The sequence below is a fragment of the Thyridium curvatum genome (genome assembly GCF_004353045.1).
Source record: "Thyridium curvatum strain D216 chromosome Unknown NODE_32_length_403697_cov_78.906415, whole genome shotgun sequence".
Classification (NCBI taxonomy): Eukaryota; Fungi; Ascomycota; class Sordariomycetes; order Thyridiales; family Thyridiaceae; genus Thyridium; species Thyridium curvatum.
In genome coordinates this window covers 257436-273843 of record NW_022156787.1, presented here as the reverse complement: position 1 = coordinate 273843, position 16408 = coordinate 257436, and the positions used below count along the sequence as shown (strand labels likewise).

Below are 16408 nucleotides of genomic sequence, written 5' to 3'. Positions count from 1 at the left end.
GATTGATTTAAAGTTCTAAGTGCTAGCGCAAACGTCTATTCTTGTCATTGCTTGCGATGTAGTACCTCGTCTATGATGCGCATGGCGCTCAGGCACTCCTCATCCCTGAATCGGGGTGTAACGATTTGAAGGGCACATGGAGCACCGTGGAGCTCCTCAGGGTCATCTGGTAATTATTGTCAGAGATGTACATGATGAAGTCAATTGGGATCACAACTCACAGTGGGGGTCAAAAGGAGCGGTGGCCTTGACATGGTGAGGGTCGTGCTCTTTTCGAACCTCCTCGTACGGGATAATACCGGCAGGGTACTGTTTGGATCATGCAAGTTAGGGAATCTTCCGGCCATATAAGGGTACCCAGGCGGACAAATACTCACATCAAGCACATTCCACACCAGGGTATAGACCGGATTGCCATACGTGTCATGGGGGACAGCAGTGTGCTGTGCTCCCGGCCCGATAATCACATCGAGGTCATGGGTGATCCACGTTCGCTTCCAGCTGTCAGAATACTCTGAGCGGGCACCGGTTATCCTGTCGAGCAGCTGGGGGAAGTCAAGGTCTTGAGGGATGGAGAACGAGGCGCTGCCGAAAGGGTGAACGCCCCGCTTGACCGAGGGGATCAGAGGCTCCTTGAACTCCTCCTCCAGATTGTCGAGTGGCGGCCCCCCGAGGCCGAAGCAGTAGAACCCAAGAACGGCCCCGAGTGCGACGCTGCGAGAGTCGTCACGGGGCAGGTGCACAATCTTGTGGCCCGCGCGAGCCAAGGCTTCGACGGCCGAGTCGAGCGCTCGGCGGACCGGCGGCTGCAGCCTGTACGTCTCGTCCTCGGGAAGCACACCGATAGTGAGTACCTTCCCGCCAGCAGTCTCCTGTCTTCTCCAGGGAACATCGTGCACCGTAGCGTCATACTTCCAGGGACGCATGTCCGTGATTACGCGCATGAAGAGCTCGAGGTCCTCGACGGAGTTGCCCATGGGTCCCGCAGCCGGGATGACGCCTCCCGGGATGCGCAGTCGAGGGAACGGGCCCCGAGTGTTGCCACTGAATGGCACGCGCTCGGCGGTCGGCTTGAACCCGTAGATACCGCAGCACAACGAGGGGATGCGGATGGAGCCAGCGATATCGGTACCCACCCCGAGCGGTGACCCCTTGAAAGCCAGCAGGGCTCCTTCGCCACCGGTGGAGCCTCCGGCTGTGAGTTTGGTGTTGTGAGGGTTGAGAGTGCGTCCGAATAGGTTGTTCTCAGAGTCGGCGGTCTATACTCATAAGGCACGGTTGGAAAGGTTTCGACTGAGAGGAAGGTACAGAGCGACATACCATCATTGTCTGGGGAACATTTGTTTTGCAATAGATGATCGCGCCAGCATCAAGGAGCATATCGACGAGCGTGGATGTATCGTCCAACAATGGCCTTCTAAGAGCCTCCACATACCCGACAGTTGCATGCTGCCCTTTCACAATGAATGAGTCCTGGAGTCAAGTTAGCCAAGCTACACAGAATCGTGGGGCAAGAATTTACCTTGAGACTGATGGGAAGGCCATGGAGCCGTCCGACGACATGACCCTCTTCTTGCAGATACTTGTCGAGCCACTTGGCATGTTCAATTCCTTCATCGAAGAATATCTCTGTCAGGCAAGATGTCTATACTCTCGGTATTAGCTTCAGCTTCCAGCAGTTGGTCAAGGAGGCATATTGATGCTGACCAATTGCTGTGCTAGAGCAGCTCGCTTGCAAAATGCTGTTGCCACCTCGAGGGACGTCAGCTCCCGCCGCGCGATCTTGTCAAGTAGCTGCGTAGCCGTAAAGTTGTCCGTGATCTCCAGCTCCTTTTCCGTCAGAAGACGACTTTTCTTGACAGCTTGTGATCTAACAAGACGTCCAGCATCGTCCGTTCCTTCGCCGCTGATCTCAGCGAGGAGATTCTTGTCGAGCCTCCATTCCGCAGGGATGGATTCATTTTGCTTCGCTCGGTGAGCAGCCGCCAGAGCCTGCCAATCTCCCATGATCAAATCCCTGCCTGAAGATGTCTGCTTGGGTTATGGACGGACGGGATGCCTTTAGCACAAGTGTGATTTGCTCCTTTGCTGTATGAAAGCAGACAAACTTCAGGCCACAGCTGCAACAGACGAACAAAGTTTAGATCCTCACGATGTGGGAAGAACGAGAAGAATTTCTTATCCATATTGTTCGGAGTACCTCTGAGCTATCTGTCTCCGAACCTCGGAAAGATTGCGTACTCGATGAATTGACCCGCGAACTAGCCTCATAGGGAAGACGTTGCCGCCGCTACCATGCCTCCGCAAAGCGTCGGCAATTGCCCCAGTTTCCACATTCTCCAAATAGTTCTCCAGCAATGCGGGGGTGATAAGGAGGGAGGGATACGGATACTGCTTTAGGGTAATAGTATACGGATACTGCTTTTGGACAGCAGGATACGGATACTTCTTTTGGAGAAGTCAGATTGTGAAAATAGTCCCCATGGAACTCCGATTTCAGGCCTGGCCGGCTGGATGTCTTAGCACTAGTCAATGTCCACAGACGAGCCCCGCACTCAGCTTGATGTCTGTTGTAAGTCAACGCAGGAGAGACAGTTAACCCGTTCTCTTGCCAATGCCTATGTGAGGTGCTTGATCGAGTAGTCTTCGGAATATCTTGGGAATATCTTGGGCATATCTTAGGTTCTCATCAGTCTCTTCAATGATATCTTGATTCTCGATCTACCTGCCAGGCACAAGCCGAGCTATACTGAAAATTAGGCACAGTTGAAGAAACGCAGTGAACATAATACCGTATGTTCTCATCAGTATTCGCGGCTATCTATTCCTAGAAATCAATCTGTTTCGAACATTGTCAAAGAGCCTGATACTTTTGAAAACACCATAAGATTTGAAGAGCTAAACATCCATTACTTGACTTGGTCCATTCTCCCTGTTCATTCGTATATCCACCGTAGCAATCAAATACTTGGAAACCCATATACTTGATATCAACCCATTCAAACAACTCTCCTTCCCTCCCTAGCTTGAAGTCTACAGAGGTACTACGTAGCAATTGTGAATCCACGTCAGGAGACGTGTGCGTGCTTGTCCACAAGGTGATAGTATCGAGGTGTCAGAGCCGTTCGGATCCGTTTACCCCAGATGATCATAGGGATGAACAGGAGCCCGATGGCGAGAGAAAGGCAGCCGATGATAATGAACATGTTGCTCACTCCCATGGTGGTCATCCAGGGGACGAGGGAGAAGGGGATGGCGACACTGAACGCGTTGCGGAAGAAGGCCACTCCTACGAAAGCTTCGGCGATGAGCTGCAGTGATTGATGTTAGTCATGAGTAACATATATTTTGTCGGTTATGGGGAGAGTCATACCTCACGATAGGTATCAACGGTAAAGGTGAAAGTGATATCACCCATGGCGCCCATACCAAAGGCAAAGAGGGCACCGCCAACGCTGGGCAGAATCCAGTGCATTCCCTGATACCACCGAGTCAGTAAATCTCGCACTTTCTATCTAGAATTGCGAGACTGCAGATGTTGAACTCACCTTGTCCGCGGTGACACCAAACATGATCAAGCCACTCGCCATGCAGGCGATGGGAAGCGGTAGGATATACAATCGCATCTCTGGCTCGTAAAGACCACCGTTGCGCTTGGCGAACCACTTGGCCGACCAGTCAGACAAGGGGCCGCCGTACAAGCTGCCCAAGGCGTTGCCGACGAACGGACCAAGAGTCATGTAGCCGACACCCGCGGTGGTGAAGCTGTAGGGAGGCGCAGAGAAGATGACGGAGACGGCGGGCATGAAGAGGACGAGCCAGGCGATGGCCGAGGCAAACTGCAATGCCGTGAACAGCACATGAGGCAGCGTGATGACGGAGAGGGGCATGACGAAGAGCTTCCAGAGCGACTCGTCTGTCTTGGTGATGAGGCGCATGCGTTGACGGTAAGTGTTGAGAGGAGGTGCCGGCTCCGCCATGGCAGTCGAGGCAACGATGGTGAGATCAGCACCCTCGGGGAGCTTCTCCTTCTCGGGAGCCTCGCCATCCATAGAAGTCTGAATGGGGCCACCTTCTCTCTGGCCATTGGAGATGGGGACGTATTTGGTCTCCTCGTAGCAGAAGATAAAGATGAATGACACGCAGGTCAAAGCAATGGCAAGAGCGTAGTACGACCAGCGCCAGCCCTGGGTTGCAGCCTGTGCACCGCCAGCGATGGGGGCGAGGAAGCTTCCGATCATGACCGAGGCGAAGTAGCAAGCGTTGGCTGTGGCACGTTGGTGGACGAAGAACATGTCGGCAATCTGTGCTGGTGGTTAGGCCTTGCATCATCGCAGAGGGGTAATGAGCGGCGTCAACTCACGGTCATCTGGACAGCAGTCTCATTGATGGCGCCAGCCAAGCCGCAGATCACGCTGGTGCACATGAGTTCGGCAAAGGACTGAATGCGAGCTGTCCACCAAGTCGCGGCGGCCAGTACACAGATGGAGAGAATATAGACCAGGCGACGGCCGTACTTGACGGTGAAAGGAATGAAAAAGATGCAGCCGACAGCCAGACCAGCAAGGTTACCAGATTGAGCATTGTTGAGTTGCGAAGTCCTCAGGTTCAGATCTACCGACATTTGCTGCCAGAAGACAGTCTGAATCTGCAAACTGATCAGGTGTAAATACCGCAAAGTCAGCCATCTGTTCTCCTATACGAAATGGAACGCCAGAAGATCTAGAATTACCTGGTGAAAGCGGCAATTGTCATCGCCATGATGAGGAGGAAGTTGAAATACTTTCTCCATGGCGCCCAGTTCTTTGACTCAATTAGCAACAGTAACCTTTTGTATAGTCCGGTCGCAGAGAACCTACCAGTGGCTCGTTCGGGTCATTGGAAGGCGCGGGCGACAAGATGAGGCGTGTGTCGTCAGTCGCAACTTCAACTGCTCGATGCCAATAGTTATAGTCAGCAAACTTGATATACTCTCAACTCTCGGTCTCGCGACAAGTGGGAACTGGGGACTGACACTCGACCAGTGGGACTGTGCCAGGAGGCAGGATTGTGTGCCCGTTCTCGTCCATGGTTGCTGCTGGGTCTGGTTTCGCTGGCAAACTGGTTGTCGAAGCTGAGAAAAGAAAGAGAATGACAGACTCAACGATTTGCAAGTCCACGATGCGGGCTCACTGTCCCATGATGGCCGTCTGGTCGTCCAACTTTATTCCCAACGTCACAACTTGACACGGATGCTCCAGAAATCTCTACCGACATGGATGCGTATCTCCTGGCGCATACATCTTCCCCTTTCGACATAGCCCCATCTCTTTCCCCCCTTATCATATGGACCAAGATAAGTGCCGAGCATGCGGGGAAATGCAACTAATGGGAGTAGTGTGGCAGGGGATGATAACGCGGGCATGGAGCACACATCTCACTTCAGCCGTTTCAGCACCAGAGACCAGATAAGCCTTCTGACTAAAGCAGGAGCTGACTCTTAACTTCGCACAGTGGCAGTCTAGCCCGTCACACTTATCGAGGCTGCACGCAGTGGCGCAGTCTTGACTCGGGCTAGGGGGACCAACACGTCTCGGCCCCTCCGCGTCTCGAGGCGGCTCTTAGCTGGACCAGATTGAGATGATATCTTAACCCCGCTGGACCAGGGCAGGCTCAATATTCCTTTCATGCCAAATGACATCCCTCATGTGCGGTCTACCAATCTAGCACAGCTGCGAATCTGCCTACTCCACCTTCCCCGGAATTGCCTCATCCCGCATCTTCCCCTCACCAGTGGAGCACGCGCTTTTCTGATCGGTGGCAACAGATGCCCAAAAGACCACTTGCATGGGCCACCAAGCAGATCTGTGTCGGGCACTGATACACGATCTGTCTCTCCACGGAACGTCCGGCCCACAGCGACCGGCGGAAACACGCTCCTACGACGATGCATCGCTCCCGGGGAGGCTGCCAGAACTGTAAGAAGAGAAAGCGACGGTGCGACGAGAGCCGCCCGGCCTGCCAGGCCTGTCAAAAGCGCGGGCTCGAGTGCCGAGGCTACGACGTCGTTCTCCGATGGACCAACGGCATCGCATCGCGAGGTCGCCTCGCCGGGGCGACTACCTTTGCCACAGCTGCCGAGTCGTCTTCTGCGGCGAGTGCCCGTAGCGACTCGGCAGCACCACAGCAACATCAGGATGGAGCAGCAGTGGCGACAGCGCCCGTAGCATTGTCGCCACACGAGGCTCGGCTATCTGACGCCCCTGCAACTGCACCACACGAAGACGGCAGCAGCTTCGATGGGAACTGGGCATCGCCCGCCATCACCGCGACATCCTACGAAGGAGCGCCAGGCCCGGGCAGCAGCAATCGCGACGACTGCAGTCCGTATGCGCAATCAACTCCCATATCTGGACCGGACAACACGAAACAAGAACTGTTCGATAGGTGTACGTTTCCCTTTTCCCACTTATCTTTCCTGCTTTCGGAAACGGCGGGAACAATACCCCAGTCGAGTTAGAACTTGTTGAGGCTAACACGTCCGGGGGTCCTCGCGCCTCCCTTCTCCACCCAGTCATATCGTCAGGATTTCAGAGGCTGTACGCGACGCGCACTGGGTCATGGCTGGAGCCGTACATGGCGGCTATGGCCCAGGAGTCAGATGCGCTGTTCCACGTGCTGGTCGCGATCCAGGCCTTCCTGGAGGACGGTCTAACGGTGTCGTCCATGGACTTCATCGACCAGGCGCTCCAGAAGTTCCGTCTGGAGCTCGCCCAGCCTCGGAATGCCAGGACGCGGGCCACGATGACCGCCGGCCTGCTCGTGTGCACGATACAGGTACGCAAAAAGAAAGGACCAGTCCTTTTGACACATCCCCCCCCGGTTCCCACTTTCCCGGATGCGTCTCCCCGGCATAGCCAATCAGGAACGCTCACAAGACTAATATCTCTCCGTTTTATCTTTTCTCCCCTTAGTTGCTCCAAGCAAGGCCCTGGACGTCCTACCTCCAGCTTATCGCGGGGCTGTACCGCCTGGGCGGGGACATGGACCAGCTGCCCTCGGACCTGGACCTGCGCGACGCGCACGCCCTGCACACCGTCGAGGTGCTAGCCGTCATGGACATGCCCGTCTTCGTCGTGGGCCGCACGAGCCCCAGCATCGGCGTATGGCAGCGACTTCGGGCGGTCCAGAACAGGCAGCGGCACGGGGGCCAACAACACGGGGGCGAGGGCGAGGGCGAGGGCGCGCCCGGCGGCGTCGAGCAGATCTCTGGCGTGCCGCGATCGCTGCTCGACGTCTTTGCGCGCATCCCCGAGGGCCCCAGCGGCGAGGTCGAGCGGGACCTGTGGTACTGGGAGGGCGAGATCGGCGAGATCCCGCAGAGCCACCTGTGGGATGCGTGGCGATACTCGGGGATGCTGAGCATCCGGCACCAGCGGCGGCTGCGTGCCAAGGCTGGCGAGCGCGAGGCTCTCAGAGAGGGCGGGAGCGGAGGAGCAGGCGGGAAGGCGCCGTTACCGGCCGACAGCGTGCTGCTGTGTCGCCTGATCAGCTCCATGGACTCGCTCCTGCAGTCCCTCGACAGGCCCGAGTACGGCCACCTGCTCGTCTTCAACAGCATGCGGTACCCGCTCGTCGCCGCCAGCTTGCAGGTGTCCCTCCTCGAGGCCTATCCGGACTGGAAGATGCTCCTGAAGCGAGTGCGCAGCCGGTTCTCTGAGATGGATTCGACGGGGGTTGGGGTCATGGACGTTTTGTCAGAGCTGCTGGACGAGGTCTGGAAGTCTGGCGTGGACGACTTTGATATTGATAAAGCAGCCATGAGCCGCGGTGTTGAGATTGCACTGTTTTGAGATATGAACTAGGCAGGCACCTAATACTACTACAAGTCCGAAGGTTCTCAAGAGCTCCATTTCCATCGTCTATGTTTTTCATTCTCTATAATGCGTGAATTGCTTCATCCCAAGCTAACCTCTGTTTGGATCTCTATTACACCGGGACTCCCCGAACAGGCAGGTCCTTTGAACAACATGACGAATCCTCCCCGTTGGCACCATTTGAATAGGCAAGCTTGGACGCCATGTTCTTGCTGGCAGGAACGTCGATAGCAGGGTTCGCCGTGAAGAAGTCGACGGGCGCAATGTGGAGCTGGACGATCTCGACGGGCCTGCAAAAGAAAAAAAAAACAGACATTAGCAATTCATTCAAACATCACGGAAACCGCATATGAGCTGGTTGGAGAAAGGCTTACATCACAGGCCAGTCCTCGACACGCGGGTTGTGCGTCAGGCCAAACACGCTCCACAGCACGACATCCTGCTGCAGCACGTCGTCGTTGCGCGCCGCCGCGTCCGCCACGCCCTCCACCTCGAGCGTGCTCTGCAGCGTGTACCGGCCGCCGCCGTACAGCTCGTCGTCGCGGTGCTTGGTGACCCAGAGGTGGTGCTTGGTGAAGAGCGCCCGCTTGGCCTGGACGCTGCCCTCGTCGGCGAGCAGCAGCTGCGTCGGCGGCGCGACGATCTTGTAGCCGACGGGCTTGCCGCTGACGGGGTTGCGCACGTCGAGGTTCTGCACCTTGAAGACGCGGCCGCGGTGGGGCGCGGCGTCGAGCCCGCCCGAGGCCGTGATCGGGGTGTCCTCGACGCGGTAGGCGTTGCCCTGCGGGTTGGTGCGGACGTCGAAGCGCAGCGGCAGGGACTCCTGCTGCACGAGGGTGTTGGCGTGGCCGTCGATGGCCGGGTCGATGCGCACGCAGAACAGGTGCTGGTGGTTCTGGGCCAGGACGCCGGGCGACACGATGTTGCCCCAGGGCGCCGTCTTGCCCGGGTCGATGTTGACGGCCGAGACGATGCCCGTGGCGCGGACCTCGACGGTGATGGCGCCTGCCTGGTCGAAGATGTACTGCGTGTGTGCGTGTCTTGTGTCAGTAGGGGTGATTCGATGTGAATAGGAGTTGGGACTTAATAATAGGGTGCGTGGCTTACGTTGAAGACGTATTCGTAGTTGGCGACGGTGAGGATGAACTGGATGACCAGCTCGCGGCGGCGGGTGACGACGGCCCGGCCGGTCCGCCAGTTGGTGTGCTTCCAGCCGATGCCGTTGTCCTGCTCGTGGAGGCAGATCACGTTGGGTGCCTTGTGCGCGGTGCCGTCGGCTCCATTGAGAACTCCGTCGAAGTACTATCCGCAACGTTAGCTGTATGAACTCGAAGGTTATAAATAAAGACGACAACCGACCTTGATAACACCCAGGCAATCGCATCCAAGCTGCAAGTTGTTGGCACAGTGACCGACGCCGCCATCGCCAAAGTCAAACGCCTGCTTGCGGTGGAAGGGCGGGCGAGGGTCCGCGTAGGGCACCGTCATGTCGCTCATCGACAGGCGGTACAGCACGCTGCGGCCATCATACCACACGTCGTGCACGACGGCGCCCTCGCGAGGGTTGAAGCTGACGCGCATGCGCCACTTCTGCCACTCGATCAGGCTCTCGTCGCGCACGGAGAAGCTCGGGCCGTTCGGCTGCACGACGTTGAGCTCTTGGAGATCCGTCCGCATGGTGGACTCGGTCAGCTCGGGCACGTATTCTGAGGGCCGGCAGTGGTCGATGACCCCGGCCTTTCGCTTGGATCCCTTTTCGACAGTGTACGGGTCGCCTGCGCCGCCAGTGGCCAGCTCGTCGACGCGGATGACCTCCTGCTTCAGCCAGTCGACGACGGGAATCAGGGGCAGCGGATACGTGTAGAAATTGCTGTCCGGGTTCTTGCTCCTCGTGTCGAATGCAAAGATGAGGGCTTGGAAATACCGCCTGTTCTCGTCGGCGGGATCCAGGCCGCCGTAAGGCCAGGGCTCGACAACGACCTCGAAGCCCTCGGGAAGCGCGAGCTCCTTGACCTTGGATTGGAACAGAGGCGAGGCTTGACATATCCTGGCCATCTCCTGCAGCTCGTGCCTAGTGGGTGTGTCAGTAACGCTAATCCCGGTTGTCCGTCCCAGCCCACCGGGTTGTGTTGGCTCACATGGTAAAGCTGGGGTGGACCCCAACTTTCACAATTTCGGAAGAGACACATTCTCTAGTCTCGACATCGACAATAGCCTCGATAGACTCGGGAGGCGTCTCCTTGTTGTGCACAACATCGTAGTGCACGCGGGCCAGACGGCGGGGTCTGGGACTATCGGCGGTGAGGCTGCCCGCGTGCTCCAGGGCCAGAAACTTGGTCAGTTCCGACTTGGCCGGTTCTTGGACATATATGACCCGGAATTGGAGAACGCTGTTGGGGTGGGCGGCTCTGATGACATCCCGGGCAATGTTTGTCTCGTCGATGCTGAGGGGCGCAAGCGGATGCACTCCGGGGAACGAGTTGCCGGCCATTTTGCCACGATAAGAACGTATAAAGCACAGAGAAAACGGTTTGATAAGGAATCGAGATTGGAAGCTCGGAGATCTAGAAGGGAACAAAGAATCACGAATGAGGAAACTGCATTTATTTGCAGGGACCTTTGCCCGGCAGTTCAGTATGGTCGACTTGCATCTTGGGGTCGATGGCGGTCATGCCAGATTAGGAAGTTGTTTGCGCCGGGGTCCAGGCCAGGTTCATCTCCACCGCCGGCTTCCACCACGGCTTCTACCACGGCTTCCGTCTCGGCGGCGCTACGTCTTGCTGTCATGACGCGCACGCGATAGGGATTGCGGAGGCCGTACCCAGATTTGAGGGGAAATGGACATCGTTCTCTGTTAGTAATTGACCCGACAGCTCGTTCCGTGGAGGAGATGTTGAGCCGAGGCCGATTTGCTCTACTCCGTATGTCTGTGTTGAATCTAGACTCGTTTCGAAGAGCAGCTCCGACGGACGGCGGCGGGTCTCCACTGACCCCCGAGCTTCACGATAGGGGTCTTGGACAGGATCGGGGTTCAATGTTGTCATCTTTCTCGATAAGAGAGCAAGCAAAGGCTTGAAAGATTAGCTATCACGGAAGACCCGGGCAGTAGTGACCCTTGTTCCACGTAATGAAAACATCTACTCGGTCAGCTCATTGAATGGGATTACGACGAACAAACTTCGAAGTCATCAGTCGTATCTTCTGATTGATGGAATACAATGTCGTCAATGCCGTCAATGTCATCGCTGGCAGCACCGAGATCATGGCACGGATCCATCAAAGGACGGAGTGGCCTGGCCTGGCCTGGCACGTGGCATTGCCGGCTGGGTGGTGCATTGATGCGTGCACACTGGATCAATGCAGCACTGAGGGGGGCACATCGAACAAGTTTCGGAAACACGGAGAATTAAAATTCCAGTGACAACTCTCACCCCGCCGTTACAGTGGTCAATCAAGTACCGTACGCACTGGGCAACCAACCCAAAAGATTACTACGCGGGGCAGTAAAGTTGGCGCACGGACCCCTGTAATTTTTTGGCGGTGTCAGGCAAGGCTGATGCGTGGTGCTGGAAATTGATCCATGGATGTGAGTCAAAGCACGCCTCGGTGACACAGCTGGCCCAAAAAAAAGTCACGACGACAAACACCCCCAGGCCAGACCACCCACGCTCCAGCTTCCCGGTGAAGACGGTGTCCGTGGTAGACTATCGCCGCCATGCCTTCCGCAGCCCCCACAGGGGACCTGGCCTCGCAGGTCCTCCAAGCCCTCGACAAATCCTCACCCCTCCTCTCCGCCGAAGCTTTCCCCGCCGCCGGCTTCACCGAGCTCAAGGCCGCCCTCGACAGGCTCGCCTCCCGTGACATGGTCAAGTACGAGCAGCTGGAGCGAGACGAAGCAGTACTAGAGCCCGAGGGCGAGCAGATCGCCGCCAATGGCAGCCACGAGGCCCGCGTCTTCGAGGCATTAAGGCAGGCCGTCGAGGGCCTGACTGTCCAGGAGCTCGAGAAGGCTATTGGCGACAAGAACGTCGTCAAGATCGGCCAGGGCAAGGCTTTCAAGGAGAAGTGGATCGCCAAGACAAAGGATGGCAAGTTCCAGGCCACGGCCGACGCGATCAAGGACACGACCCAGGAGCAGATGCGGACCATCCAGAAGACGAGGGCGTACCCGGACGCCAAGGTACTCAACGACCTGAGGAAGCGCAAGCTGGTGCGCATACAAAAGATCTACACCTTCAAGGTCCAAAAGGGCGACAAGTTCGCCCTCGAGATCCCCGAGGAAGCGACCGACCTGACCTTCGACATGATCGCCACCGGCGCCTGGAAGACCGCCACCTTCAAGCCCTACAACTTCAAGGCCCTGGGTGCCGACCAGCGGCCCGGTGCGCTGCACCCCCTCAACAAGGTCCGCGCCGAGCTGAGGCAAATCTTCTTCGAGATGGGCTTCGAGGAGATGCCCACGGACAAGTGCGTCGAGTCTGGTTTCTGGAACTTCGACACCCTCTTCGTGCCCCAACAACACCCCGCCCGCGACCTGCAAGACACCTTCTACATCTCCGATCCCAAGCTTGCCGACCCTCCCCGCGCCGAGGACGAGAATGACAAGAAGGACTACAAGAAGTACTGGGAGAACGTCAAGGCGGTACACCAGAACGGCAAGTACGGCTCAATAGGCTACCGATACCCCTGGTCCGGCGATGAGACGCTCAAGCTGGTGCTGCGGACGCACACCACCGCCGTCAGCGCGGCCATGCTGTACAAGCTCGCACACAAGAAGGGCCCCGACGGCCGCCCGCCCCCGGCACGATACTTCTCCATCGACCGAGTCTTCCGAAACGAGTCCGTCGACGCCACCCACCTGGCAGAGTTCCACCAGGTCGAGGGTGTCATCGCCGACTACAACCTCACCCTGGGCGGCCTCATGGAGTTCATGGAGATCTTCTTCGGCAAGATGGGCCTGACCGACCTCAAGTTCAAGCCCGCCTACAACCCCTACACTGAGCCCAGCATGGAGATCTTCGCCTATCACAAGGGCCTCAAGAAGCTCGTCGAGATTGGCAACAGCGGCATGTTCCGCCCCGAGATGCTGGAGTCGATGGGTTTCCCGTAAGTCGCACTATGGTCTCTGTTCCCTCTAATCGATCTCCTGCTAACCAAAGCACTACAGCCCCGACATGAGGGTTTACGGCTGGGGTCTGTCTCTCGAGCGCCCCACCATGATCAAGTATGGCATTTCCAACATTCGTGAGCTGCTGGGTCACAAGGTCGACCTGAACTTTGTGCAGAGCAGCGCGGCGGTACGGCTGGACAAGGCGTAGACGGACAGGCGGTGGGGTTGCTATGAGAGGGGTGGGACGGCGTAAAAGGAGCAAAATATCCGATGACGACGAGGAGGTTAACTAGCTAGAGATAGACACGCCTGTGTACTGAAATGATGAACGTATTCCCGCAGGCGACATGTTGTCCAAGAACTGCTTTCAAGTTGACGCGTCGTCACTTGCCTCTGCTATCTTCCAATTATCCAGGCCTTCGCACTACCAAGTATTCCGACAGCGTGAAATCGAGAGGGCTCATCAGAAGTTGTCGGTTTCAGTCTCGGGTCCGTTCTCTTCAAGTTGATGGATGTGTGTCGTGTAAGATATTAACTCAATGGCGGCGGCCTCGAGTCTATTCCCTATTCAATAGGTTGTTTCTCAGCCTGCTTGCTAGGTACAATCCTAGATAAACTGTAATTTAGACACAGGTGAAGAGAAACAATGAAAATAGTACATGTGTTCCAGAGACACTAAGACGGTTCCTAGTGATACAAACACAATTGTTATCATGCATTGATTAATCGTTCTCTAGATTGTAAGGCCTTTCAGCACATTATCGAACAATGAACTGATGCACAGATCAAAAGACCTCGACTGATGTCTCTACACTCCCCTCAAGAAACCCCTCTTCCGCACAGGCGGCTTCTCCCCTTTACTCTTCGGCAACTCCTTCTCCCCTTCATCCGTCTTGACTACATACCGGTCTTTATCCTTCTCCGCCTGCCTCTGCTCGCGCTCCGTGTTCCACCGCATAAAGTAGCAGCAGAGCGGGAACAGCGCCGTGTTGACGGCGCACCAGGCAAGCAGCACGCCAAAGTCGAGCCCGACGCGCGAGCGGAGGTCGAACAGCAGCTGCCGGCTCGCCTGCACGACGTGGTGCAGCGGCCAGGCGTACCCCCAGCGGTAGAAGCCCGGCGCCAGGTCGACGGCGTAAAAGGACGTCGAGACGTTGGTGATGACCCAGAAGATGAGCCAGAGGGCCGTCCAGGGCTGGCCCGCGAGCATGGCGACGTTCTCGCACGCGAGGCCGAGGGCCGTCATGCCGGCGAAGTTGAGCATCCAGTAGACGGCGAAGGTGGCGCGGCCATAGGCCGTGGCGCCCCAGGGCGGCGGGGGCTCGGTGTGGGAGGCTGGCCCCGGCCAGAAGGGGATCTGGAAGGCGAGGGAGATGGCCGAGTAGGTCAGGGAGATGACGAAGTAGGCCGCGATGGTGGCGCACCAGCGCCAAATGATCAGCTGCCAGAAGTGCAGGGGCGGGTGGCCCTGGGGCTTGATGTATTTCTGCATCGCGTGGTCAGTCTCGAGATCGATGAGGACGTGATTGGCAGTGGGGATGAAGGTTACTCACCATGTGGATGGGCAGGAAGAAAGAGAACGAAAAGAAGGCCATGATGATCAGGTAGATCAGACCGATGCTGACGGCTGGCGTAGCCGTGGCCGGCGAGAAGGGCCTGAGATCCAGCATCGTGGGCGCAACACCTGGGTTCACAGCCGTCGCCGCCTTTTGCAGGTTCTCTCTCGTCAACGAGGTGTTTGCCATGACCATCTGCCCCCACATTGGACCGAATACTGCGCCAAATTCGTCGACCAAGGATGTGAGCGCGGGGAGGATGTAGCTCTGCACCGTTGTCTGGTCCCGCGCCGTCTGGATGATGATCTGCACGGCACCCGTCGGGTCGTAGCTGCTGTTGCCAGTCTCGACTGCACGCTGGAGTAGAGCTGTCGCGTTGGCGTTCACAACGACGGCAGCCCAGGATTTCCAGTCGTAGACGGCTTCGCGGACGGCGATCGGGTCGTTGTTGAAGTCGGACGCCGGGAGGATGGTGTACCCCAGGTTGGCCATGGGCTTCTGGCGCATCTGGTCGACGAGCTTGGTCACAGCTGGACCAACGACGGGATTAACATCATTGTACGGCGCAATCTGGCCGTCGAAGTCGACCACGTGGACCACCAGGGCAGCGAGGTTATCCTCGACGCGGAAGAGCACGGCCCAGTACAGCGAGAGGATCGCGAGGATGGCTACGACCAGGACCAACACTACGATTCGATCCGGGGTTAGCCATACAGGAAAACTTGCAGGTGAACCGGACTGGAAAACTGTACCTGTGCGAGCCCACAAGTAGAGGACATGGGCGCGGACCTTGCTCATGTGCGGGTGCCAGAATCCGACCGAGCGATGCGGCTGCTTGTGCTTGAGATGGTGGAACGCATCTTCACTGCTGTTGTATGTTTCAAAGTCCCGTCGCTCATGCTTGTCGAGCATTCTGGGGTTGTGGGCCGCCGAGCGGTACGGATGCGGCCGGGAGAGGGGCGGTTGGGAAGAGCCGGAGCTGTTGTCGGACCAAGCGGCGATGAGGAGTCTCGAAGCGTCGGCGGGCGTTTCAAGGGATCCCATAGATCACGGAACGTGGAGAGTGTCAACAATCGCAAAACACTATGATTTCTATGAGAATTCGTTTGTGGAACGAGGCGCGAGAGAAATGAAATATTTGAGAATTAGAAGAAATCCCAACGCGTTGCAGGATCAAGACATCATCCGTGGGAGCCCCATGGCCGGCAGTAGGCCAGGCAATGCAACTGTCGTCGATCACCCGCTTTCGATCCATGCTTCACCCAGGTCCACTACTCCGATCGGTAAGATTGCCTGGTCATATAGCTCGATATCGTCATTGCGAAATGCGCCGGACATGTCTGTCTGGCACGAGTTTATGGGCTAAGGGTTCATTAGTGGTGATGTCACTTATGAACTCTAGCGGTTCCCAGCGACCAGCTCGCCGGGGCGTTTTTTGTCTCAATGTGACACGTTAGGGGCGAACCTCAGGAGCTTGAAAAAGCACCCAAGGTCAACTTTTCCAGTGTCCACCACTGCTTAGGTGCGTAGTGGTTCAGATTGTTCAGCAAAGTGGCTCGGCTTCGCTCAGTCTGCTCGGATTTATTCTGCTCGGATTTACTCTTTGTCGACGCGAGGGGCCCTAAAACATGTGAATTGCCAGTTAATGAAACGGCCTGGCCTCTTGAGCACATGGCATGGTATGTCAGTCAGCCTTTGCCTCTCTGGGCGGAACCCGAATCCTGACTGGTGCATGCAAATCGGTGCATGTGCACTTCAAGGGCCGAGTTCGTGCTTTGAATGGCTTATGCATGATCTCGCATGATTGCATTCATACCTCGTGTCCGAGGGGGAAATCAATGTGTAAACCGGAGGCGACGTTGCTGGGACCGACGGCTCACGGAGAG

At 56.9% G+C, this 16408-nt stretch overlaps 6 protein-coding genes across 6 annotated transcripts; 2 read left to right on the top strand and 4 right to left on the bottom strand.

Annotated features, from left to right (window-relative positions):
- Positions 1-44: 44 nt before the first annotated feature.
- E0L32_005916 (uncharacterized protein) lies at positions 45-2007 on the bottom strand (the record flags this gene model as incomplete). Its single annotated transcript, XM_031140491.1, has 6 exons — positions 45-166; positions 222-309; positions 378-1259; positions 1321-1473; positions 1523-1645; positions 1708-2007. 6 exons carry the CDS (start codon positions 2005-2007, stop codon positions 45-47), a joined length of 1668 nt encoding a protein of 555 aa, XP_030995424.1.
- A 1061-nt stretch (positions 2008-3068) lies between these two features.
- E0L32_005915 (uncharacterized protein) lies at positions 3069-5069 on the bottom strand (the record flags this gene model as incomplete). The annotated part of the gene is made up of 7 exons (XM_031140489.1): positions 3069-3311; positions 3374-3478; positions 3549-4304; positions 4364-4655; positions 4733-4803; positions 4860-4930; positions 5015-5069. 7 exons carry the CDS (start codon positions 5067-5069, stop codon positions 3069-3071), a joined length of 1593 nt encoding a protein of 530 aa, XP_030995423.1.
- An 857-nt stretch (positions 5070-5926) lies between these two features.
- Positions 5927-7832, top strand: E0L32_005914 (uncharacterized protein; the record flags this gene model as incomplete). Its single annotated transcript, XM_031140488.1, has 3 exons — positions 5927-6428; positions 6491-6816; positions 6990-7832. 3 exons carry the CDS (start codon positions 5927-5929, stop codon positions 7830-7832), a joined length of 1671 nt encoding a protein of 556 aa, XP_030995422.1.
- A 136-nt stretch (positions 7833-7968) lies between these two features.
- Positions 7969-10347, bottom strand: E0L32_005913 (uncharacterized protein; the record flags this gene model as incomplete). Its single annotated transcript, XM_031140487.1, has 5 exons — positions 7969-8146; positions 8231-8880; positions 8964-9158; positions 9216-9927; positions 9995-10347. 5 exons carry the CDS (start codon positions 10345-10347, stop codon positions 7969-7971), a joined length of 2088 nt encoding a protein of 695 aa, XP_030995421.1.
- A 1224-nt stretch (positions 10348-11571) lies between these two features.
- On the top strand, positions 11572-13174 carry E0L32_005912 (uncharacterized protein; the record flags this gene model as incomplete). The annotated part of the gene is made up of 2 exons (XM_031140486.1): positions 11572-12962; positions 13024-13174. The coding sequence occupies 2 exons, from the start codon at positions 11572-11574 to the stop codon at positions 13172-13174; spliced, it is 1542 nt and encodes a 513-aa protein (XP_030995420.1).
- Positions 13175-13429: 255 nt separating this feature from the next.
- E0L32_005911 (uncharacterized protein) lies at positions 13430-15566 on the bottom strand (the record flags this gene model as incomplete). Its single annotated transcript, XM_031140485.1, has 3 exons — positions 13430-13523; positions 13872-14452; positions 14520-15566. 3 exons carry the CDS (start codon positions 15564-15566, stop codon positions 13430-13432), a joined length of 1722 nt encoding a protein of 573 aa, XP_030995419.1.
- Between the last annotated feature and the right edge of the window lie 842 nt (positions 15567-16408).